Source organism: Battus philenor, unplaced genomic scaffold (assembly GCF_028537555.1).
Source record: "Battus philenor isolate CCGP_79_NKW_IND1 unplaced genomic scaffold, ilBatPhil1.0.hap1 SCAF_1, whole genome shotgun sequence".
Classification (NCBI taxonomy): Eukaryota; Metazoa; Arthropoda; class Insecta; order Lepidoptera; family Papilionidae; genus Battus; species Battus philenor.
Window position 1 is genome coordinate 9,273,279 of NW_027181661.1, and position 24,682 is coordinate 9,297,960.

The window sequence follows — 24,682 nt, forward strand, 5'->3', positions numbered from 1 at the left end:
ATAACTGGTAACTAAAAATATTATTTGTGATGAAGGAAATTGCTAACGTTTGGCCCGAAACCAGGTGGCAGACGACATTACAATGATTATTGTAAACATTACCAATAATATTAATAACCTACACTAATTACATCATAACACTACTTGATTTATTTGGTGGTCATAATCTTGTACATTACAACTATATGAGATTAAGCATTAGATTAATATAAATAATTTTATTTGACGATTTGTCACTTCTGTTTCCGAACATCTCATTGTGAACGATGTAGACACAAAACACTATACTTAATAAAGCGATAAGGTATAGGATAACATAACAAGCACACGTTAATAGTGAATAAGTTTATAATAAAAAGTGTTTTAAAAGTCCATGGGGTGCCGTGCACTGCTTCTACTTTGCGAGTCAGAACAATTTGGATGATATACGCCGCTGACATGTAAGGCAACACATAACCATCAGCGGGGTGTGAGTTAGACCTTGATCATTGGTACGCATCAAATATCGACTTACGAAATGAATATTCGTATTGCAATCATTCGATATTTACCCACAATCCCGGCGTATGATGTGAATAGGGAAATGATTTTTAAATCGAATTTTCACTAAGCAAACTCGACGTCACTATTAGTTTAGACCTAAAAATAACATGCATCGTACAATGCAATGTAATTAGTAATTAAATATGGAAAAAATTGGTTTCCTATTGCACAAAACATCGCCAGTATCGACGGCCTATTCACTGAGGCGACTTACGCGTTGTAGGGGGTCGCTGGCTTAGTCGATGTGCATACGTACACGTAGTCTGACTCGGAATCGAAGCGTGGACGGCGGGCTTCGCGTTAGGCAGTCGTTACTTGCCACACTATCAAGTGGTTCTTGGCAGCCCGCTCGGCAAGAGAGCTGTGGCCGCTGGATGATCCGTCCTCCGCTACCACCACGCTGTCTTCCATTTCAGAGTCAGCTGTTAACAACGAAGGACGTTACAATGGATACATTGAATAAAAACAAGTTGATTTTTAGCAAATACTTACATATAACGAAGTGTTTTCAAGATTACTTTTCATACAAAATATTAAATATTAATTAAGTTTTTAAAGTGCTATAACAGTAGCCAGTCAACGAATGGTTAACAGTTTGTTGATTTTGTCTCTTTGTAACAAAAAAAAAAGTATTGGAGAAATTTTACACGATAAAAAAGTATATCACATAGTAAATTAATTTTATAGTTTCTAGGGTATGGTTACATTTGTTAAACTTTAGTCAAATTTTTTCAAAGGCATTGAATAAATATTAACATTTGAAATGAAGAAAGACTTTAGACATTTAACAAAGATTAGCAATATACATGTTAGCTTACACAAAAGGAATTCACGCATGGAAAGTTTTATTTTTTTAACATGTTAATGACAAGTTTACGTCTGTGTCGAGAGTTGTAACTAGCGCCAAAGACTAAGTTAGAAGATTCGATCCATACAATATAGATGTAGTATGTCGTTTCAGTTTCTTGCATATACGATTCAATTAAACAATAACCAAGCAGAAAACGCAGCAGTAGTGTTTATTTAAAATACCGTAAAGAAAATAAATATAAAAAGTTCGATTGAAATATTACAAGATTAGTACCATAGATTTCAAAGCTCCTGCTGACCTTATACTACTTAGTGAACCAATGATTTACCCAAGTGGTGATCGAATACATGCTTTTAGTGACACGTAAGTTAGTTTAGCTTAAGTAATAAAAATTAATTGTGAGTCGAGGTTCCCCAAGCGCCATGCTCATTGTGTCTAATACTAAAACTCGACGTACCGTTTCTTACATAGAGTGTGAATTTTTGCTTAAATTCTATCAGGTACGTTCAGGGTTCTCTTAGTATCTGCCATACAATGAGGTGGGAGGCAGTGTCTCGAACGTCATCGGCATGCTCCTCTAATGGTGAATAAAAAATAAATAAATAACGAAGGTGACAATGAAGCCACTGAGGGATATAAAACTTAAATTGCGAAACATAAGCCAAGCGAAAAGTCAAAGTGACTACTGAACCGGGATAAATGATTAAAGTTCTGTAAAAAGCAACCTTCACTTTGTTCTAATAACATTATTTTTTGTGCTTTTAGAATAAATATACATCAAGTGTTGTAAAGCCCAACTATAAAATTATCTAAATATAGCGAGGACATACATAACGCGCTTTGTATGACAAAATAATTTGTATTTAAATATAACAACACGACAGGGAACAAGCTCCTCCTCCTAATCTAACATAGTAGTATTTATGCTTGACTAAAGAAAAATCGCAGTGATATTAATTGTCTGCACAAGTCCTCAAAAAGTATGCCGGCTAAGTTTTTCATAAATTCTGTATTCTATAACTATCTGACGTGAAATTCGGGCACTACGCAGTTATAACTAATATATGGGCAAGCATTAATGTTGGTTTAAATTTGGATAATGATATTAATTAGTAGATGGCTAAAATCAATAAATAATAAATGATGGATGTAACAACTCTTTACGTATATCAAAACTAGTTAGGAAAAACCACAAAACAGTGCATGCATATAGTTTTTAAACGTTATTTTAAAAGTTAATACACCTTAACAAGGTCAGTGTGAATGAAAAACCTCCTGGCTTTAAAACAAGGGCTTTAAATTTATAATATTAGTTGTAATTAATGATCAGTTTATAAAAAACAATATATGTGACAATTATTTTTAAATAATATAATTTGGTTAGTGCATTTATTCATAATCCAAATCATTAATGTAAATAAAAGCCCAGTAAAATTATAAACATAAACAAAAAGATACATAGGTTCAAGTAAATTCCAGCCCCAAAAATTAAATATATGATAATGGTTAATTTTAGGAGTATTTTAATAGACATCTATAAAATGTTGCTTATTCAAATGTGGATTTAAATGTATACAATATGTTGAATCTCAATACTTTAAAATAGAAAATTATCCCTTTATATAATTTTTAAGTAAAAGTTCAATAAAATCTTCTCATTCTTTATTTTTCTCTGATAACTGAATTATATGAACGTATAGTGCGATTTATCGAAGGACCTTTTCTACAGTGAAAGTTGAATCTGCGAAGCGACAAGGGTGTAATCTGACTACGAAGACAATTTGGCAGTGTAAAGCGAACGCCGAGTGAACTCTACCGCCACTTGTTGGGGATATGTTTGGACACTTGTTTGCCTAGCGACTTGGAGTGCGCTAACTGTAATTTTTAATGAAGTAGAAAATAAAGAATTTCTACTTTACCAATAGCTTTGTCACCAACTAGCAAAATACTGTATCTTACCTATTCGAAAATCTATGTATCCTTCGCCGCCGGATATCACGAGCATCGGAGGCGGCGATGGAGTGTTGCGCCGAGGAGATTCTGGAGTTCGTGCTGGAGAATTAGACGTTCCTGGTACGGCCACGAAGAACGTCACAGCGTCGCGATGCCCGTGGAAACTAAGTTGCGCTTGCGCCATCGAACACCACGGAATTGTGCCGCTGGGACTGGTCGAACGAGCTCTCGCCAATGCAGCTTGGCCTGTGTTAAAATTATAAAGTATATACATATATTATTAATATTAGTACAATGCATACATGGTCGTGGACTAAATTTAATTTACTTATTCAATTATTGTTTTTTTTATTAGCCATCGTCACTATCCTTTTAACCACAAGAAGTCCACTGCTGGACAAAGGCCTCCCCATAGATTTCCAATAGAAATATAATAGCAGTAATAGATTTCGTGTGTTAATTATATTTGTGCCTTGAAATTAACAGATATTTATCATTACAAATACAGTTAATATAGTTTTATTTAGAGTTGTAATAAAGATAAGTTTTAAAATGTCCTCATGTTCAATATATGAAGGTAAACAATAATAAAAATTTGAATGATTGTAAATATTGAGTACACCCACCTGAAACATTAGCACGAGGCGTTCCTTGCGTCGCAGAACTTCCACTGGACTCTCGACTCGAGCCCTCAGACAAGGGTACAGAGATCACGACGCCGTTGCTGGTACCGATCCAAAGTCGACCAGAACTGAGCAGAAGTGCCGTGATTCTTACTAACGAGAATCCCAATTTGCCAGTGCCCAGCATCTTGCTCACGTACGGCTCAATGTCCACATCCCTGAGATGTTGGTATGTGTGTGCATGGTATAGTCGCAGGGCTGAATCCATTTTGATTGAAACCTAGCAATTAGGGAAAGAATGTTCAAAGTTTATTGAACAATATAGTATAATTAGGTGTCATACAGAAAAAATGGTATTTTTAAATCTAACAGATAAGGGGTGATGCAGGGACTCTATTTATTAAGGAACAAATGTCGGGGTCGCTAATGGCGTTAAAAAAAAGCAGCAGCGAATCTGACTGCAGTCAATCGCGAGTCAAACTTGGCCCCGCGTACCGAGAACATTACTTTGTTTTACCGGCCACCAGTACAGTTTGTGTTATTTTTAAAATAGTTATCTCATTATATACTTTTACTTTGTGGTCCTGGTTTTACATTTATTTAAATTTCACTCGGAAGGAGATTATAAACCTTTTTCTAAAAGTTCATTATATTAATATAGATTAATGATATCGTACCCAAACCCCGTCTCCATCACAAGCCATCTGGCGGACCTGGCTCTCTTGGCGGGGGTGAGCCTCCAGCGTGTGCAGAAGGAGCCTTGAGCGAGGGTCGATAACATGCACTTTGTTCCGGTATCCACACCAAACCGTACACCCCACAGCGCTCAAACACCGTACTGGAAAATGTATTGATATTTCTATAATTGTTTTAAACATTAATTAAATTCAATTTCAATCAACCTGTATAAATTGATCACCATGAAATATTTAGAAACATTAATTTATTTTTTCTACTGAAATGCAACAGGCCAATAACTTCTGACAGTACAAAGTCTGCTGGAACAGGTATTAAATAATAATTAATTTTAATATATAGCAATCCGAATTTTAAAAAAGCTTTTTCTTGATTTCATTTTTTTTAAACCAAAAAATTTATGTGTATGTGTGCGTGCACATGTGATGAATTTTGAAATAATAAAATTATTTTACAATCGATATTTTTAAAGTTTACTTCTAAAACTATTGTAGCAAAGGTATAAATTTTATCAGATTTACCATAATCGCCTCACTTAGCTGGCGGTTTGATAATCACAGTATGCTATTACGCTAATCAGAGGACGCTGCTGCCCATCCTCTGTAAGTTTATTTGTGAGTGGATGCAATTTTATATAATTCACTTTGCATTCATAATATAGGATTGCCACTACGCACGTTTGGAGTAGGCCTATACCTTGCAATGGGCGTCTATCGGCCGATATAGTGACGATGATAAAGACTTAACACTACATTGACATGTGTGATTAAAATTGTAAAAGATTTAGATGGAATAAAGACTTACCTGAACATTTAGGGTCTCCAAGAGTAAGAAGCCAGTACTGCGAAAAGTCCCACTGTCCATCCGCGAGACGTGAGAATATAGACACTGTACCGTCTGCGAGCGCGACCATGCAACGCGAGGCACACGCCACGATCGACAGGATTGCATCATTCAGTTTCACGCTTGATATTGAAGAGATAAACAAAATTAAATAACCTTATCTATAAAGTTTGTACTTTATTCACCGGCATGGTTAAATACAAGAAACTAAGAATAATCAAAAAGTTTTTGAAAGAGTTCTTATTTTGAATAATTAATAACAAGTAAGATGGTCCGAGACTTTAATTAAAGCTAACCCATTGGGGATTGACCATTGTTTATGATTCTGAATATGTTTATTTATTTCACTTCCTAGCATAAGGCTTTTAGTGAAATTGTGTTTTAACATGAAGACAGTAAAAGAATGTTTTTCTCACCTGGCTAAACATTTACTGTAGTTGCCCATAGCAGAGTGTACATACAACTTGCCACTTTTAGTACCCAGCCACATGGTAGCCATGACAGTGGACATTTTACGATCTTGAACAACATCATTACGATTCTCTGCATTGGACTGCTCTTGCGCAAACGCGTCTACGCCCGGCTCTGGTGAAGTGTCTTGATGTTCTTTACATACATACATATTTTAAGACTTACTGATTCAAAATAATTGTTTTATCTTAATTAAAACAATACACAAATGTTTTACCTAATCCTTCAGTCGGTGTTGAACTAAGTGGTGGACTGTCTGACGTGGTTGAAGTTACTTCTTCCACATTGACTTTGGACTCTTTAGGCATATCATTCTGTTTTGGAGTTTCTTTTAAAGGTGTTTCTGGAGGAGTCAACAAAGTTGCTTGAACCTAAAAAATATTTATGTCATTATCTTAATCACGTTACAACTACTTATCCAAATCTAAGTCATCATCATCATCATATGATTGTTTATTGGTGTATATACACCAATAAACACTCACTGAAAGGCATAGGCCTCTCTTAAGAATCACTACAATGACCGGTACTGCGTTTTCTGCATTCAACGACTTTAACTATGTCGTCAATCCTAGTGAATGCCTACCATAGTGGCGGTCGCAGGCGGAGAACTTTTTGACACCAACTACCATCGGCTGCATGAGCAATGTGTTTCTGCCTGCCACTGCCACTTCAGACTAGCAATTATTCGAGCTACATTTGTGATCTTGGTTCTTCTGCGGATGTCATCATTTGTTTCGATCTCGCAGCGAACGAACATAGTTCCCTCCATTACTTTCTGGGTGACCATGAGCCTTCTTATGAGACCCATCGTAAACGACCCCATCTTGGATCCGTAAATAATCACCGGAAACACACTGGTCAAAGACCTTTGTCTTAAGGCATTACGGTGTTTTGGACGAGAACCCTGCCCCCCATTGAAGATGGATTCGACGAATAATCTCTTTCTCCAAGTTTTACTTACCAAGCAGGGACAGAGAAAAGGATGGTTCGTCTCAGGTACATATAATCCACTAAAATTATCTCTTAATTAATGGTCGTTTAAAAGTTACATTTTGTCTTATCACACATCAGGAAATCATATAAAAATGCAACAAAAAGAATTTTTTTGTTACACAAAATAAAAATATTAGAAAGCAATTACATTGTCAACAAAATTCGAAATATTTATTGAAACTGTATATCTTTTATAATTTGTATATTAAATATTCTTACCAGACGTGTGCTTCCGACAATAATTTCCTTTTCGTCATTTTCACTGCCACCATTTGAGCTTACTGTAGCAGACAAGCCATTGTTTTGACTTTCTGTAGACTCACTCTTGCCCACGCAGAATAACGATTGCTAAATATGTAATAAATAAAGTTTGTTATATAAAACAGTTATTTATCAAGGAATTACGGAAAGGAGAGAACATATCTAATAAATATCTGTTTATGAACTTAAAAATTCCCAAAAAGATATTCTTGTCTACTCCATTACATAAAAAGATGAAGTGACATTTAACTGCCAGTGTCTCATAAAACTCAAATTGTAAGACGGGTAAAAACTAATTTTTGTGAAATGTACTAAAAATCTTCAAAACATACCGAGTAACGTTTGCCTTCATTCTCTGTCATACGTTCTTCATATTCATGATAATCTTCCGCCATTGCACCTGGCACTGATGCAACACAAAGTATATGCTTATCGCTCACAGGAAACGACTCGATGACTTCAGCTGGATTATTAGCATCAATAATCTATAAGGGCAAAGGAAACATATTTTCAGACACAATAACATGATATTCCATTAGAATGCAAGCAATCAGTAAACTTGTTTTCATCAAAGCAATCAATAGCGACAATATTATGAAAACATACCATGACAATTCCTTTGGTTTGTGTACTGGAACATATCCAGACAAGGGATGATAAGTTCTTTTCGGAATGCTCCATGATTTGAGTAGATTGCAGCTGTTGGTTAATCTGCTCTACTTCAGGTGAATGAACAGATTGCGCCTTGCTCATTTCATATGCTGTAAAATTAATAATTGTCATTTCATGCTCCGAAATATACAGAAATATAACAATTACATTGAGTAATAATATATGCATCATGAACTAAAAAAGGTTTATAAATCTAGACATGAAAAAGCTATTTGTACCAAAATATTGTACAGGTTTTTAAATATTTGTCTCAAATTAATTTTACAAGAATGAGTGAATATTATTATTACTTATGATTTACCTAAACACATGGTGTTTCCAGCTTTATCATCTTTGGCATAAAAGACACTCTCACCGATCATACATCCACCATCTGGGGTTCGACCACCATTAAGATTTACCCCGGCTGCACATAATAGAGTCATGCGTGGCTCACTTTCTGCTATAGGTCTGAAATAAAATAAAAAATTAAGTTAAAACCATTGGATTTCATTGAAATAATGTAATTAAATGTTTAAAACATTAAAAAGAGTGAGCAAAAGTTAAAAATAATTGTGCCAATGCTTAGTATGATAGCTTGCATCTTATGTATGTTAACAACGAGAGCAATATACAGAGTGATTGGTTAAAGGTGTTGTTTTTTTGTGTGATTGGTTAAGCTTTAAAGAGGTGAAAGTATAGCATTAATTTCACACACTTTGAAATACAAACCATGATATTTTTCTATTGTAATGCGTCAGGTTGCTATAACTTCTGGTGGTTGTACGAAGCGTGCAGCAATGATTTACTTTAATATGTAGTAATTCGAACACCTTTAGCTAAAGGTTTTTATTCATTGCTAACAAATGGGCTATACATTTATCTCTTTAAAGCTTTTATGTCCATAATCAATCACCAGTATAATAACACAGAACATAAGATATATTGAAAGGTGTGTGTTTAAATCTTAATTAGAATAATTTTAGTTCTTGTCTGAAGAATATATGACTGCATTTTTTTAACTATTATAAATAGAAAAATTAATTTTCCCATTTGTAAAGTACTTGATAATCGAAGAATTGCTCAAATTTCGTGCAACCCATCGCCGTTAAAAAAAACCCATCGCCGTTGGTACCGAAAGGTTCTCGGATGGCGACCATGAGCTGGTAGACACGGTAAAGGTAGGCCCACCAGTACGTGGACCGACAACATACAGGACATATGGAGTTAAGGTCACGGGAAGTCGCTGGATGGTGTAAGACCTATACCTTGTAATAGTCGTCTATCGACTGATACGATGATACCGACGATGAAGGTACTTAATTAACAGCTACCTGCAAAAGACCGGTACGGGGACGGGTACGCCCCCTGATGAGAGGGAAATGCATTGGCTTGGCCCCTTCTGACTATGCCCACTCTTGCCTGGTAGGCTCCAGCCGTAGGCTTGAGTACGCCCATCTTCTTTGCGCACATGTGCCCTTACCTAAAAATATCACAATAAAAGCGTTTAACTGTTTCCTTATTATTTTTATATTTAACAGAGCTGTTTTGTAGCTGTTAAAATACTGCAATTAGAATGGAAGAGTTATAACCTCGCAAGCAATAAAATTACTTAAAATACAAAGCAGCAAATAATGTTGCAAAATTAAAAACAAAAACAAAAGGCACTTATCTTCTTGAATAACGATGAATTTCGAATTTTGTAATATTTATAAAGAAAAATTGAAGCCAGAATAGTCACTTCCTTTACTTCAATATAAATGTGTGCATGTGATTTGTTAAATCAAGACTCTATTTTGATAACTACTATACGATATTCTATAATACATAAAGTAACACATACTTGATTTAACAATTTTTGAATAGAATCTTTATTCTTTTTAATGCTTAAAATACACTTTTAAACTTGAATATACTATATTTTTTATATATGTATTTAATTCATAACAAGTTATTATAGTGTACATAAAATATATTCTGAAAGAATTTATTAAATATTAATGTAATATATAAGTTGTGATCGGTTCGTTTAGCGATTAGCAGAATTCCGATTTATATATTAGAATAAAAAATAATTAAGGAATGTAAAAAAAGACGAACTTAGAGTTGATCAGAATAAGACAAAAACTTAAATATTCTGTGAACTGGTTGTGTAAAACCTAGTGTCATTTACGGAAAGGTAAAAGCCTGAGCACAAATCGTTCTCGATGTTATTGCTATTTTAAAAATGAATGTATTTTTGTCACGTAATTTCAATTTTTTGGACATTACAATTGCAATAAACTATATACAGATGAATTAAGCATTTTGGCTATTCTATAACAATTCCTTAATTTAAATAGAATCACATCAAAACAATTTAAAATATTAAAATTTAAAATAATAATAATTTCACTACTTTAAAGTTGTTTTCATCGTTTCAACTGAAAAAGAAAAACAAAGGATGTAGGTTTGAGCAGAGAGCAAAAGACTAATTATCTAGCACAATTCATATAAAATAATAAAATAACTGTATATAACAATAAAAATATGTAATAAAATTTTTGGATACTGTGATTTTTTTCCAATTTGTTAAAGTATTAAGATCTTGACATACAATATATAACAAAAACCATTATTTAATCAATTTCACTAGCAAAATGGGACTTGATCCTTATTCTAACATTTAATGTATTGCACACAAATTAAAATTCAAAATATCTTTATTCAAGAAAAGAATCGTCAATTATTTCAACATTCTAAGTAACAAGCTACCACCCGCTGAAAATATAGATCTGTTGAAATTTAGCAAATTTTGATGTTTAATATCACCATGTAAATAAGCCAACGAAGTAATTTTTTCGCATTGCAATCAACTAAAAATTCTTGAAAATTTTAATACGATTTATTTTAAAAATTCTTTTAATTTTATATTTAAAACCAAGAAAAACAACATCTAAGTTATCTTGTGGAATTTTATTATATATGAGTATACCAAGACCCTTGAAGGATTTGTTATGTTTTTGAAAACGAAATTAAGCAATATTTATACAAACTACAGGTCTAGAAAATTATAAAATGTAAAAAAAATCACCTGACGAAATTGTTCGCTACGTTCCTGTCTCCGATGGTGTTGATCAGTTAGCTGAGTTTCAAGAAAGTCGCCTTGTGTTCGGGAATGCCGCAAAGCAGGCTGCGACGCTGCCACTGCCCCCAAGTGTGGAGTCGATACAGGTCGTTGAGGTCTCTCACTCGAACTAAAACAATGCAAATAACAGCTAGTTTTAAACGGCTATCAACAATGAATAGGAAAAGTGCATTCGCAATTCGGATTTTTTATATAATTACACAAAGTAGACATGGACAAAGAAGTAACGTTGAGTTGATATTTATATTGTAATTTATGTAGACTAATTAAATTTTTCATATATATATCAATATGGTGGACAGTCAGAATATTTGAAATATGATTCGAAGCCAGCAGTGAATACCTTATAGCTAAAATGATGATGATGACTTTATTACGAAAAATTAAATTCTCTGTAGTCTGTATAACTTATGAAATAAATAATTCACTTACAATCAAGAGATCCATGGGACCAAAAAATAGCTTTATCTATATATAGTCACAATTATTTTCATTTATATATTTAATCACAAAATACTTTAAATCCAATTTCATTATATTAAAAATGTTTTAATTAGCATTGCGGTGAACTATGGTAATATAACAAAAAGCCAATATTTTTTTTGGAAATGTGCGAAATAGTACAGAATAGTTTATACAACTGACAATAAAAATAACAACATATTAGTATTGAAATAACTAAATTAAGAACGCAAACACTACATAACCAAAAAAAAAATAATATCACAACGGCTAATAAATAAGACTATGCTAAAATATAAATAATTACCATGTTTGTCATCGCAATTGCATGTATTTCCTTATTTCATATAAAAAATAAAACGAACGTACATTATCGCCCAAGTTAATTACTGGCAAACAAGAAATTTAGATTGTCTTGAACCGAACTGCCTATGTAACTATTTGTTTAAAGGGTTGTTGAAATTGTACATAAGGATTTGTTTATATAAATATTTGCTTAATACCAACTATAGCAATAACAATGCTGATTTATACGTTAAAGAAATGTTTATGGCTGTAAAACGAGAGAATTGAAATATACCATAAACTCATTTATCATCATCATTGGAGCCATGGAATGTCTATTGCTGGACATGAGGCCTCCCTCATAGATTTCCAATAGCCACAACCAGGTGATTTATCTACATTGTCGGTCGATGTTCTACGCCGCGCTTGCCGATTTGTAGCCGTCCACTTTTTCATGCATAGAAGTAACTTTTTTCAGTCTATTTTTAATAAAGCTATATTTTTTTGTTAAACCATATTTAGAGCATCATAAGCATCATAATAAATTATCGCTAGCATTATAATCTCGTTCTGCTGGGCTAGGTTAAAGATTTTAAGGTACATATCGCAAAGCCATTATTAAAAAAAATGGTAATAATCTTATAAATTATAGGTGAAGTTCCATTTTCATCGCAGTCTAATATATATTTATTTATCATATCATTTCATGTTAATACAATATCGAGCACATTAGTAAACAGTAAACTAAAAAAAATGTTAACGCCAAAATAATAAATAATTTGCATACCTATGTAAAACTAATGACATAAATGATAATCAAATTTTATGAAAAAAAAAAAACAGACCATTTAATAATTGCAAATAATAAGAGACAAACAAAAATCAATGCGTCATTAATACTTAAACGATGAAGTTTTTTCTAAAGCCGTTTATATAGGAACCACGGCAGCGCTAAGCAGTAAGCCAATGAAGCTACAAAATAATTATGACATGTAATTTAAATCAAAAATATGTAAATGGCGAACGATATCGCTAACCATCAGTGGAACGTTCTCTGTTCATATTGATAAATAAGCATATAATCATTATATAACTAAGTCTAATATCGATATTTTTAAAGATAAGATATATTTTTATTTATGATTAATAAAAAACAGATTTCTTAAAAATTCCTGTTCATCGTCATTTCAACCATAGGATGTATACTGTTTGCTAAACCTTCCCAATAGATTTCCAACAGGAATGTTTGGAAGCTATTTTAAATTGTGGAGAGTAGTTATTAGTAAAGCAAGTACATACAAAAGATATTTAAGGTGCATATGAAAAAAAATGGCTATTGCATAAGCATGTTGGCAGTGCTATAATAATTTTTACTCGCAATTGCATAACCAAAATTATAAATTAAATAAAACACAAATGTAATTGAAATTATAAAAATGAAAAATGATAAATAAATATATGGCACTGCGATGCGCGACAATAAATATTAGGATACATTATTATTTTATAGACGGCCAAGGTAAGACCTCACCAGAGTTCTGATATTACGATGCACGTTTTATCATCATCATAATCAATGAAAGACATTGGCCTCCTCTAAAGATCGTTACGATGTTCTGCGCTCTCCGCGTCAGTGACCTCCCACATGTACTTAAAATAATGCATATGTGTTTAAAGTATTTTATTTTCTTAGAAATTATGGAGAGGCTTTCAATTAGTTAATATTGTGATACAACGATTTAACAAAAGAAACAATTTTATTAGTCTCTGGCTGCGTATTAGCTTGTAGTTTCACTCGCACGAGCAGATATAGTTATGTCTCACTGGTACATTCGCTTGGAATTTTTTCAATAGCAATGGGTTTTCATGATAAGCCAACCCTTGAACTTTAGGTTATATACAGCAGAATATATATTCCTGCTCTCCTCGGAGCTCAGGTTAGAGAGGCCATAGAGGTTCATTATCGCGCATTCTAAAACGATTAGTTATAATTTTTTTAATGTTTGCCTAAATACTTCAATTAAATACGCATATCAATTATGTTTTTGACATCTTTTTATCAGAAAATCGCTAACATAAGAATATCAATGAAATGAAATTACTTGAAGAGGTTGCTAAAAAACTTCCAGATGCTCTGTTTGTTTTTCTTATCCATGGAAGAGTCTACGCGGCTCGCTCGCACCATTTCCGTCCAACGCACTGCGTCTTGTAGTTCTATGTAGCGCTCCTGGAATAAAAATTATATATTTCATTATACCATAAATTAGTTATTTTGTTTTGTATTTCTTAGGTTTATAATCTAAATTTTCTATACGAAATTTATCCTCCTGTTTCAAGAGGTGGAGGAAGTAAAGAAATAAAATATTCTTTGATTAGTGCTCTCTGAATAATTGTCGTTTCTGAATATTTATGAATCAAACAAAAAAAACGGTTGTCTACAACCTGTCCTCTCCATGGCTCGTCGAACGTGACAGTGGCCTTGCAGAACTTTGCCATTGTAGCCACAAATGAGAGACCACACTTCAGTACCGGAAATATGTACTACTATTGAGGCTTATTCGATAACTGGCTTTTTTCTCAATGTTGGATGTGTACACTTTAACTGATCGATTCACTGTTTGGCGTTTCACATAGGTTTTTACTTTTTTTTATAATTTCATCGTTATCATCATGTCAATCGATAAACACCTGCTGCATAGCATTAACCTTCCCCAAAGATCGCCACGAAGATTGACCTTGCGCTGCCCGTAGCGACTTCGTGACCTTCACTAAAAGAACCGACGACATCATTGGTTCTTCTAGTGGGTGGTCTACCCACCTCGCATCTACCAGCTAGTGGTCCCCACTCGTGTCTCCAGGCCCCAACAGCCGTCGGCGAATTAGAATTTGGTTTGTAAATAATTTATTCGAGCCAAAATTTGTCTAATTTATGAGTCTTTTATTCTATCATAAATACATACCTTGTACTGATTTCGTTCCATGAGAACTCGTGCCATCTCGACGCGGGTGAAGCGACGTCTTTGAGCCATCGGAACGTCTGCTTCATCCTCATTCTCCCCACCCGCACTGGTGCTCACCGTCTCCTAAAGGAAAACCACACTAAGTATTGTCGACGACAAAACTAGTAAAAACAGTGGGATACCTAATTAACTATTCAATTATATTTAGTTTAAAAACGTTATAAATAATTTTAACACGTACTCTTATTTCTAAAACTGTTTGTAAAGTTTTGTAATTTTTTCTGGTACGTTTTTTCCATACCTAAAATTGAAGAGTTGGCTTATTACAGAAAGCGCTTAACCATTTGCTTGTCGCAATATGGCGCCTGTCAGTATCGGGAACGATTTTTTTAAATTATAAATGAAAAATTTTTCTTTATGATCCTGCCATCTGTAGTACATCCAGAGCAAGCGATTGTAAACTATATTTTTAAAGAGATTCGATATAATTTATCCTACTTTATTTTGAGCAGATCTGGCCCTTACGCACCCGGGGAATTCTAACATATTTGTCCATAGGCAGTTAACAGGTTAAGTGTCAGAAATCCCAGAATGTGAGTGAGAAGGATAGCTGTACCTGCTTGTGTGACTTACGGGCGACAGACACCTGGAGGTCTGCGCAAGAAGCCTCCGAAGATCATTTTGTTATTTTACCCTTTGAAGCCGCCTCCATAAGTTCTGAACGAAATTACTCTTATAAATTACTATAGGTAGGCATTGAATATGAAATATCTAATAACGTTATTACTAAAATAAAAATAAATTACGTAATTCATATGAATATACTAAAAGAATCCAATTATTTTTAATCTATCTGCCGTGGTCATCATTTTTTTTATATTAATAATAAATTAGTCAAATTAAGACTCACCTTCAAATGCCTAAGCTCCTCTTCCAACTGCGTGACACGTTCCCTCAACTTTTCTCTAGCGGCACTGAGATTCGCCACTTCCTCCCTGAGTATCTCTTGCTCACCAGTTAATTCATCCACTTTTACTATCAAATCATCTTTTACGACGTTCAAGGCGTTCCTATAAAAAACAAAAATTATAACGAACATAATATTTTTTCAAAACCAAAAGCAATTACTGTTTAAAAACATCGTTTAGTACTGTACTGAAAATTGATTTAATAAAATTGACAATCAACTTACTTTGTGGCCAATAGCTCATTGTTCTCCAAAATAAGATTCTCCACTTCCTTGCCTGCAAAAAAATTGTTACAATAAATACAAATCGAAACAAAAATATGTAAAAAAGATTTGCATAAATTTGTAATAGAATATAAATAAGCATTTTTTAAAGTTCGTAACGATATTACAATTCAAATTTGGATGATTTTTCATGTATGCGAAGAATGTGATAAAGTGATTTATTTGTTTTTTTTATGAACTTGTGAATGAGTGTAGTAGTGCATAATCTGTAAAAGCTTTTTCGAATATATTAATACACTATCTTACCAAAGTAGTTATCGTTAACTGCCATATGTCGTTTGGTACAGGGTTTAGATAGCATGAAAATAGAAAGTACATATTAGATACATACATACTCTTTACCACAAATCGATGTTGTTGGAAAAAATGACATATACGAAGGAGATAACGTTCTTGTTAAAAAAGTTCAAGGTTATTCAACATTTTATACTTAAACCACTTATAGACATCAGCGGATAAGGAAGCGGGTCAGGGCGAACTCGTGTGAGTACGTAAAAATTCAAAATTAGTATGTCATAGCTTTATAGTCAATGTTAATTAGAATATATTCGCCTTCTTTTATTATACTTCCACCAACTACTATCAATAAAAATCCGTTTTATATTTTATAACAAATAAACGCCATAACTGCAACGACTGTTAGTTATTAGTATTAGATGATATGATGAGATGATATTATTGCGATTTCTAGTTTTTTAATGTTAAATTTGCATCTACTTTTATATAAATAAATACGCTTGTCACCATAATAACATAAAAGTTACTTACCGAAATAATTATCGTTAACTGCAATGTGTTGATGCAACGTGTGTTAGAACGCATGAAAAAAGGGTAAAGAGTATTAGTTATCTTAAATATTAAATATATAAGCACGGTGGTCCAGGCTCTACTACAAACATATATACTCGTCCCGCACAAATCGGATCAACCACATGTAATTTCGATAGAGTTAACTTGTTTCATGTTACAAAATCCGCTAAAAATGTCGCTAAAAGTCGTAAAGTTTATGATTTAAACACGAACATACATCTCGTTGGGCTCCCTATAATGCGTTTATTTCATGTTAATATTCGAAGATAGTCGTAAGTATAATTCAAAAGTAGTAAAGAGAAATAATGTTTCAGTATATTTAACACCTGTTTTAGCGGGTTTTGATTCGACTAACTGGTTAAGTTCTGGTCTATACCAAGAGGCTGAAATCAATAAATCAGAATTATAAATAATATAAAATAAATAATATGAATATGAAATAGACAACCTCCTTTGATCTCGTGATAACTCTATCGAAGCTTTTTAACACCTCGTCAAGGAGTTTGACTTCGATTTTATTTTTCATGATAATCCAATGTATGAATTATCTATAGTCATTCCCGATCTGTTTTAGCAAATGTTAATCGACGTGTACTCGAAAAGGAACCATCCTTTCATATAATAGCACCCCTTTGGTTCAATTTGTTTGGGACTGAGTCTCGTTATAATTATATATTCCGTAATTTACATCCAGTAATATTTTGTTTTGTGTAACTGTGAAGCTTTAACTAAAACTGACAGTAATAACACAACAAACATTCATAGCACAAGGTTAAATTATACTTACCATTTTCTTTGGTCTCTTCAGGGTTTTCACTTATTATTTTCCCTATACGTTTCCCGGGAATCTTTTGGATAACTTTAAACAATAAATTGTAATAAATTATCCATGTTTTGTATCGAAAAATACCGTAATATAGGGTGGGCCATGAAGTTCGATAATGAATTAAATATGCTAACAACATACTAATATTTTGTAATTATGAATGTTAAACATATGTGGAAACCACCGGATCTTAGCTTTTTAAGAAAACAACTTCAAGGTCTAACGCATCTTGACGAAAATCACTTTGCACATTTGCAAGTTGAACGGCAATAATTTTTAATTGATGACTTCCGTTTATTGAATAACTGATATTAATGTCCCGATTATGGTAGTTTCAAGTAAGTATGACATTTCAACGCTTTGCGACACACCATTTTATACAAAGGCGTTTTTGAAATAAATTTTTGGTTAATTTATTTTGTAATAATTGCTGCTTTGGAAAAAAATAACACACAACATTGCTGTGCGGTGGAAAAACATTTTTATAGTTTTCCAAAAAGGACAGACATTTTTACAAGACTGCTGATTAAATTGTGATCTTTGGCGGGTAATCAGGAATTCCTGATGCTGTATTTCAGAAATTATTATATCATAGATTCCGTTGTCCTGTAACGACTTTGTTTATTCACAAGTCCTGACATAACAGTTTGTATAATATTCATCTATCATTTAATCAAAAAACAAAATAAATACGCAAACTTAGTCTTGTGGAGGATAGCCACATACTCAAGTAAATATTGTTTAATATTTATAGCGGCATCATTTAGTTAAGTTAGGATCGGGGGTGTTACAACTGAAAGGAAGAAATGACAGATGGTCGTACAACAATGTCGAAAATATAAAACTGTAAAAAACAAGTAATAAATACAAATTCTACACAATAGGAACTTTACATTATTTCTCCAAGAGTTTCTCACAGTCTCAATTCTTGAGCAAATGATTACCGTACTCCTAAAATTTATTCTAATTCGTCGTAAATTTGTTAGTGGTATAGAATTTTATTAAATAAAAAAAAATTCTATTGAATTAATAATAGTCGATGATTCTGTAGTAAAACAACATTGAATCATACGTCTATCTATGCTGATTCCAGGACCCCAGGATGCTTTTGAATTAAATCATTAGCGTTAAAGTTTCCAATAAAATATATTTTTTTCGGTTATATTTAGAACGACACAACTGCCGAATATTAACGCCACAATATTTTTAATATTTTCAAAAAATATACGTTGGACAATTATGAAGCATACAATTGTGTCGCTATCTTGGTATTCGTAAATCTTTATGTCACACCCTATACCACCTACACTGCGACGTAATATACAATTTACCTCTGGTTTTAAGCCGCTTTTTATTCATTGTTTTAGCGGGTTTTGATAACGATATATTAAATATAACTATTAATAAATGTTTGTAAAAGGAGATCAAAAACACAATATTATGTCAACGTCATAAGCGAATTGTCCACAAGATTAGACCTTTTTAAAATACATCTAATTGCCCGGACCACGATACTTAACACGAGACGATTGAATTGATTGCATTATGGGGTAACTACGTGCAAAATCTTTATGTACAGTTTGCCGGTGTGTTTGCTTACAAATAACGAGCATAATTTAAAGGCATAGCATAAATCGACAATATTGACACATTGACAAAATTTTAACCGACCGCTGAAGACATGTCATTGTTTTTAATTATTCTAATAAAAGCAAATGTTACAAACTATTCAGTCTATACACAGCACACTAAGCATGAATGTAAATGACACACAATTAAACAATCATTTAAAGTTTTATCTATCAATTACTCTATGAAATTTATCAAGAGATATTACCGATTGAATGTCAACAAAATTATTAAAAATATTCAATAATAATTAGCAATAAGATTTTTGTGTAATATTTAGCAAAAATTTAACACAAAATGACATTAATTTTTTTTTAATAAATAGCGGTGTTCAAAGGCTGCGTCGGCTACGACTAAACCAAAACACCTATCCTTGATAATATTCATTTGATTTGAAGTCGTAAGCAATAAAGTAATTGCTATATCTAGGTAAGCTTGTATATAGCCACAAGCATAAACAAAACGGAACACACACTCGAAATAACATACATAAAAACATTTACTCACCTGATGAAGCATATTCTCCGGGATGAACCCAACTTCCTGAATAATTATAAATAATGAGAAATTACATAATACATAGCTCTATACAAAACTTTATTATTTTTGTTTATCTTGCAATGACATAGAAGAACGGAAACAATCCCTTTGGTCAAAATGTACAAAATACCTGTAACATCCGTGAAGTCATCTCCCTCGGCAATAATAGCATCGGACTCCTGGAAGGCCAGCTCTTGGTAAAGCGTGTTGCCACTTCTTTTCTCGCTTTTAGTTTGGGACCGACCAGTGTTAGCGTTAGGCGGCGCCACCGGTGAAGTTGCCTGTTTAAAATATTTTAAATCTATTAAGACTTCATGCAGAATAGAGGGCCTTTGGGGCTTTAACGTTATGGAGTTTCGACCACGGACCGGCTAGCGCAGCGTAAGACGTCCACCCATGAGGCGAACAAAAGAATTAGTCTTCAAAAGAGGCTGCATGGAAGCCACTTCTAACCGGTCTTATTGTAAATCTATAGGATAAGCCTATGTCTAGCAGTGGCTGTTCTTTGGCTTAAACGATGGTTATGATGAAATTTTTTCAAAATTTAAGTGATTCAAAACTAATTAATTTTAGCGCCTTTGCACTTTGCAATTATGAAATATTTATTATCATCCACATTTAATTAATCGATTACAGAAAGTTTTTATTTAATTTACGTTTAACATAATTATGTATTTTTACAGTTCAGGCTGTTAATAAATCAAAATTGACGTGTAATAATTGTCCTTTGATACATGTCAAAACATACATGTAGTTAAGGAAAATAAAGTAAAATGAAATGTCTTCAACATTATAGTATATTAGTTATTATGTTTATCATGAATTTTATGTATAAAGACATATCGACGATCAAATGCTATCAGTGTTCGACAGCGCTGGATAGAGGGTGTTTCGCATATAACCTTGATAAGAAATATTTAAAGGAGTGCGACCATAAAGATGGGAATAATCCAGTCTGTCGTTTAATATCGCAAGTGCAGTTCTTTACGCCAGACAACGATGTTTCTATAGTACGGCAGTGCGCCTACGTACAAGCAGAAAACGCAAGTTGTGAATTATCCAAGTTTAATAATATACATTATTCGTTATCATGCGAATGCATCGCGGACGGTTGCAACAACACCAGCAGAGCACAAATATCAATTATAATCATATTTACGATTGCAATATGGACTTTACTCGTAAATTAAATCAAGTCCTAGATACATATATATCATCTTTATATTTACCGTGAGCATTGTCAATAATTGCGAAAATTAATTATTAAACACGTCTTACGCATTTTTATTCGTTTACACATTTGAAGGACTTAAAAGTAAACCGGATGCCTTAAAATGCCTGCTTCTCAGAACTAAATGCATTATTTTACTCGATCGTTTACGAAACACAAAATAGAGTATGTCAATCATTAAAAAATGTAAATTGACTCCCTAAATAACATTTTGCGTGTACGAATGTTGAAATTTAATAATGTTGACTGTAATCACATTAAAACAAGAAACAATTCATCTTTCTTTACGAAACTAACGTGTTAATTATTTACCAAGTATCAGTGCTAATAACTGTAGAACTAAGATTGTAATAAAATAAATACATGTTGCCATGCTTTAATTATATAAAATAATATGTGGAAAAAAAAATAATTATCTCACAAATAAGTCTTAATATAAAAAAGAAATACATTTGGAGCTGAATCATATTTTATCCAAAGTATAAAAATCTAAAAATATGTTTATTATTATCATACACATTGATGAATTTGTTAGAAAAGACACATCTTTATCATCTAATAAAAATCAAACATATAAATAAAGCTCATTTTGTTGTATTTCTCTATCTTCTTTAGATTCTCCAATTGAATTATATTGACACTAAAAGTAAGAACGTAAAATTATTATGAATAAATTAAAGGTTTTGAAAAACTATAGGCGAAAACTGTTGTACATTTTGGATGTTTATTTTGTTAATCTTTACTTGTCATCAAAATCAAGATTTTTTTTAACATTCCAAAACATTTAAAATATGTTCTAAAGATATATAATGAAAATTATTTAAACATGCAACAATACAACCAGGCCAAATAAATAAAAGGTTTTTGTACCTGACTCTGCTGTTTTATTGGATCAGTTTGATGAGCACGCTCTACTGTCTTAACTGCAGCCAATTCTGATCCTATTGGTGGAGATGAAGGCGAAGAAGACAAACTCACAGGACTTCCAGGGATGCTTTCAGTTTGTTCCACAACATTAACTGAGCCATCAAGTGAGGCAAAGCCAAATGACATAGGACCTAAATAAATTTTTCATTATTAATATGAGTATAAAACCAAAATAATAATATGGCATTTGTGAACATCAATGCTCATTGGGATTGAAAGGTTTTCAAGTGGCAAACACAAGCCGGTAAGCCCTCCCATTAAGTATACTAATGACATAGTTAAGGTTGCATAAGTCGCTGGATGCAGGTAGTGCAAGACCAGTCATTGTTGCATCTTTGGGGAGGCCTATGCTTCGCAGTCGTTGCCTATCTGGTGAAAAGAAGATGAAGAAAGATCTATAAAAATCATAATTCTGTTAAGAATATTCTCTATTATAATAAACATCAAACAGGTTTTAGTGTTACATATTTAGTTTTATAAATTTGTTTTAAGCATGGAAGCAAGTAATCTCACCGCTAGATCTACCCATTGTGTTCAATCCAAGTCTGCCTCGAACCTCACTTCGATCACTTGCTGTGCTCAGTAACAATTTTGTACGCTCCATATAATCCATGTGAGTTTTAAATAACTCTGTGTATCTCTCATGCAACTTTGCATATTCTTTCTTGAGTTCATTTTCCCGCTCCTCAAGTCTGCTAGCATGGTCCAAAGAATTTTTATGTTTCAATTCCAACATTCGGACTATGCTGTCTAAAGCTTCCAAACGTCCAGTTAAATCTTTTCTATCTCCTTCATAATGGTCTTCTGCTTCAAGCAGCTACGGAAATACATTTTTATAAAAATACATTCAAATTTGTTTACTACTCTGAGTTATGTAGGACTAATGAGTAGAAGTAGTAAACAAATTTTAATATATTTTATTCATATTTACTCAAAATCTACACACCTATTTAAAAAACTGGTGATGCATTTTGTAAAATATGTATATTATATATTTTGCTAGAGAGATATGTATAATTAATATAAAACATTAGCTTTGATAGACTACAGCACAAAAACTGAGTGATGTACTCCTTTTTTAATCCATATTTATAAGGGTTTTAAAAATAATTTATACGTTATAAATTTATACAATTTAACATTAAAATTTTACTACAAATACTACTTAATATGATTTAAAATCTTAATGAATTATCCCAATTTTTAAAAGTAATTTCTAATGGTTAATTAAGAATTACATTAAAACATTTATCATAGCATCTGTCATTTTTTACACACAATTGTTTCCATAAAATGCTGATCTATCCCTAAATGAAAAAATAGATTCTTTAATACAAATAAACAAGAAACCGATAAACAAGATCTATCTATAATCTTGTAATAGTAATTAAACGTAGCAGATATACTTAATAAATATAATGTAAAACCCAAAAACAGCTGTTTATTGTTTACCTTGATGGTCCTATAACAGAATGGGTGACACATGTTTCAAGATTGTATATAATTTACAAATATAACTTCACTTGAAATAAGTAAACTAAGCAGACTACATTTTCAGAAATAGTAAATGTTGTATTAGAATTGCATCAATAAGTAGCCTTGTAAGCCAAAACAAAGGAATTTGAATCAAGGTCTTTTACATGCAATAAGTACTGGAGGCTTACTTTTTGTTCCGCATGCTTCCTTGCAGCCTTTTCGCGTTCGTACTGCGTGACCAGCTGTTCGTTATCCTCGCGCAAAAGTTCCAATTCGACTTCATGCTCCTGATTAGTTTGATATGCTGAATCTAAGCATTCCAATACGTTTACAAGCAACGGCATTAACGTCTTTACGACATCTTCATCATACCGTGCGATCATTCGTTCGAATTCTTGGTAAATACTCCCTGCCAAAGACTGCACCTTTTCCGACATCACGACATGAGAATCTTCATGAGTTCCGTATATTGTCTCTGTTGTGACATAGCCACTACTAGAGCTATCATCGAAATTCATGGTGAAAGATTATAATATGCCAAAGAAATTACCACTACCCTTTGAAAATCTGTCTAATGAATTTTATGCGAAAACATGATTTGTAAATTTGTGTACAATATTAGTCGATGACGCGATCAATGATATCACAAAAAATTTATGTTTCAGATCATTGCGACAATCTTAAAGTATTAAGGATGCTAATAATTATATTGTGTCAGATATACGCATGCAAAAGAAGGTAGAAAGGAAAAGACTACATTTACACCATACGTTAGATTGACGTATTTAACAGTATTGCACGAAAAAAACTTCGATTGGCGATAGACGACAGAGCCGTATCCGGACATAGACACAGACCGGAAGTTCATTATTTTTAATTATATTCATAACATTAAAAAATGTTGATCTGTAAGTTTATTGAGATAAATTTGGTATCAATATATATGAAATTATGATAAATTAATCTTTCTGAGAAACCTAGCAGTGCAAAAATTTTACTGTCGCTGTTCGTGGATAAGTCAGAGAAGCGATTTTTTAACCTATACTTTAATAATATAGAAATATAGAATTCTATGATATAGAAATCTAACATGGATACCATCTTCAATGACAAGGCAAAAGCGTTTGAGCGTTCTCAAACGCTTTCGCGTTTTTTGTGTCTCAAACTTTTGAGAAGTAGTGCTAGGGCGAGCTTTTCTTTTGCAGACAACACTTGCTCCTTGTTTCGCATTTACAATTTTGGTGCCCCTACGGGTACTATCAACGAACGCATTTAGACCGTAGTTAATGTCCTGGAAGGATGGATTCTG

At 32.8% G+C, this 24,682-nt stretch overlaps 1 protein-coding gene across 6 annotated transcripts; it reads right to left on the reverse strand.

Moving 5' to 3' along the window:
- Positions 1 to 772: 772 nt before the first annotated feature.
- Positions 773 to 24,148, reverse strand: syd (JNK-interacting protein syd). 6 transcript variants are annotated; one of them, XM_068765017.1, is made up of 25 exons: positions 23,562 to 24,148; positions 22,411 to 22,714; positions 21,841 to 22,028; positions 19,870 to 20,020; positions 19,707 to 19,742; positions 16,703 to 16,720; positions 16,181 to 16,198; positions 15,875 to 15,926; positions 15,593 to 15,752; positions 14,683 to 14,805; positions 13,825 to 13,949; positions 10,922 to 11,084; positions 9,183 to 9,331; positions 8,171 to 8,319; positions 7,804 to 7,958; positions 7,530 to 7,682; positions 7,156 to 7,284; positions 6,158 to 6,311; positions 5,886 to 6,075; positions 5,431 to 5,591; positions 4,608 to 4,768; positions 3,934 to 4,210; positions 3,314 to 3,553; positions 1,812 to 1,931; positions 876 to 965 (listed from the first exon to the last, which is right to left on the reverse strand). In XM_068765017.1, exons 1-24 carry the CDS (start codon positions 23,889 to 23,891, stop codon positions 1,861 to 1,863), a joined length of 3,657 nt encoding a protein of 1,218 aa, XP_068621118.1. In that variant the 5' UTR covers positions 23,892 to 24,148; the 3' UTR covers positions 876 to 965; positions 1,812 to 1,860. The 6 variants fall into 6 exon arrangements, with proteins under 6 accessions (XP_068621084.1, XP_068621100.1, XP_068621075.1 ...); XM_068764983.1 differs by lacking the exon at positions 1,812 to 1,931 and having other exon boundaries at positions 773 to 965; positions 14,683 to 14,802; XM_068764999.1 differs by lacking the exon at positions 1,812 to 1,931 and having other exon boundaries at positions 773 to 965; positions 5,886 to 6,054.
- Positions 24,149 to 24,682: the final 534 nt, after the last annotated feature.

What these genes read in the sequence shown, in the direction of transcription:
- syd (XM_068764974.1), bottom strand. Translation starts at nt 23,891, where the DNA reads ATGAATTTCGATGATAGCTCTAGTAGTGGCTATGTCACAACAGAGACA. An exon ending in TGGAACGAAATCAGTACAAG is followed by an intron (nt 13,950 to 14,682) that starts GTATGTATTTAT and finishes TTTTTATTCCAG; the next exon opens with GAGCGCTACATAGAACTACA. An exon ending in TTGTCGGAAGCACACGTCTG is followed by an intron (nt 6,312 to 7,155) that starts GTAAGAATATTT and finishes AATATTTTTTAG; the next exon opens with GTTCAAGCAACTTTGTTGAC.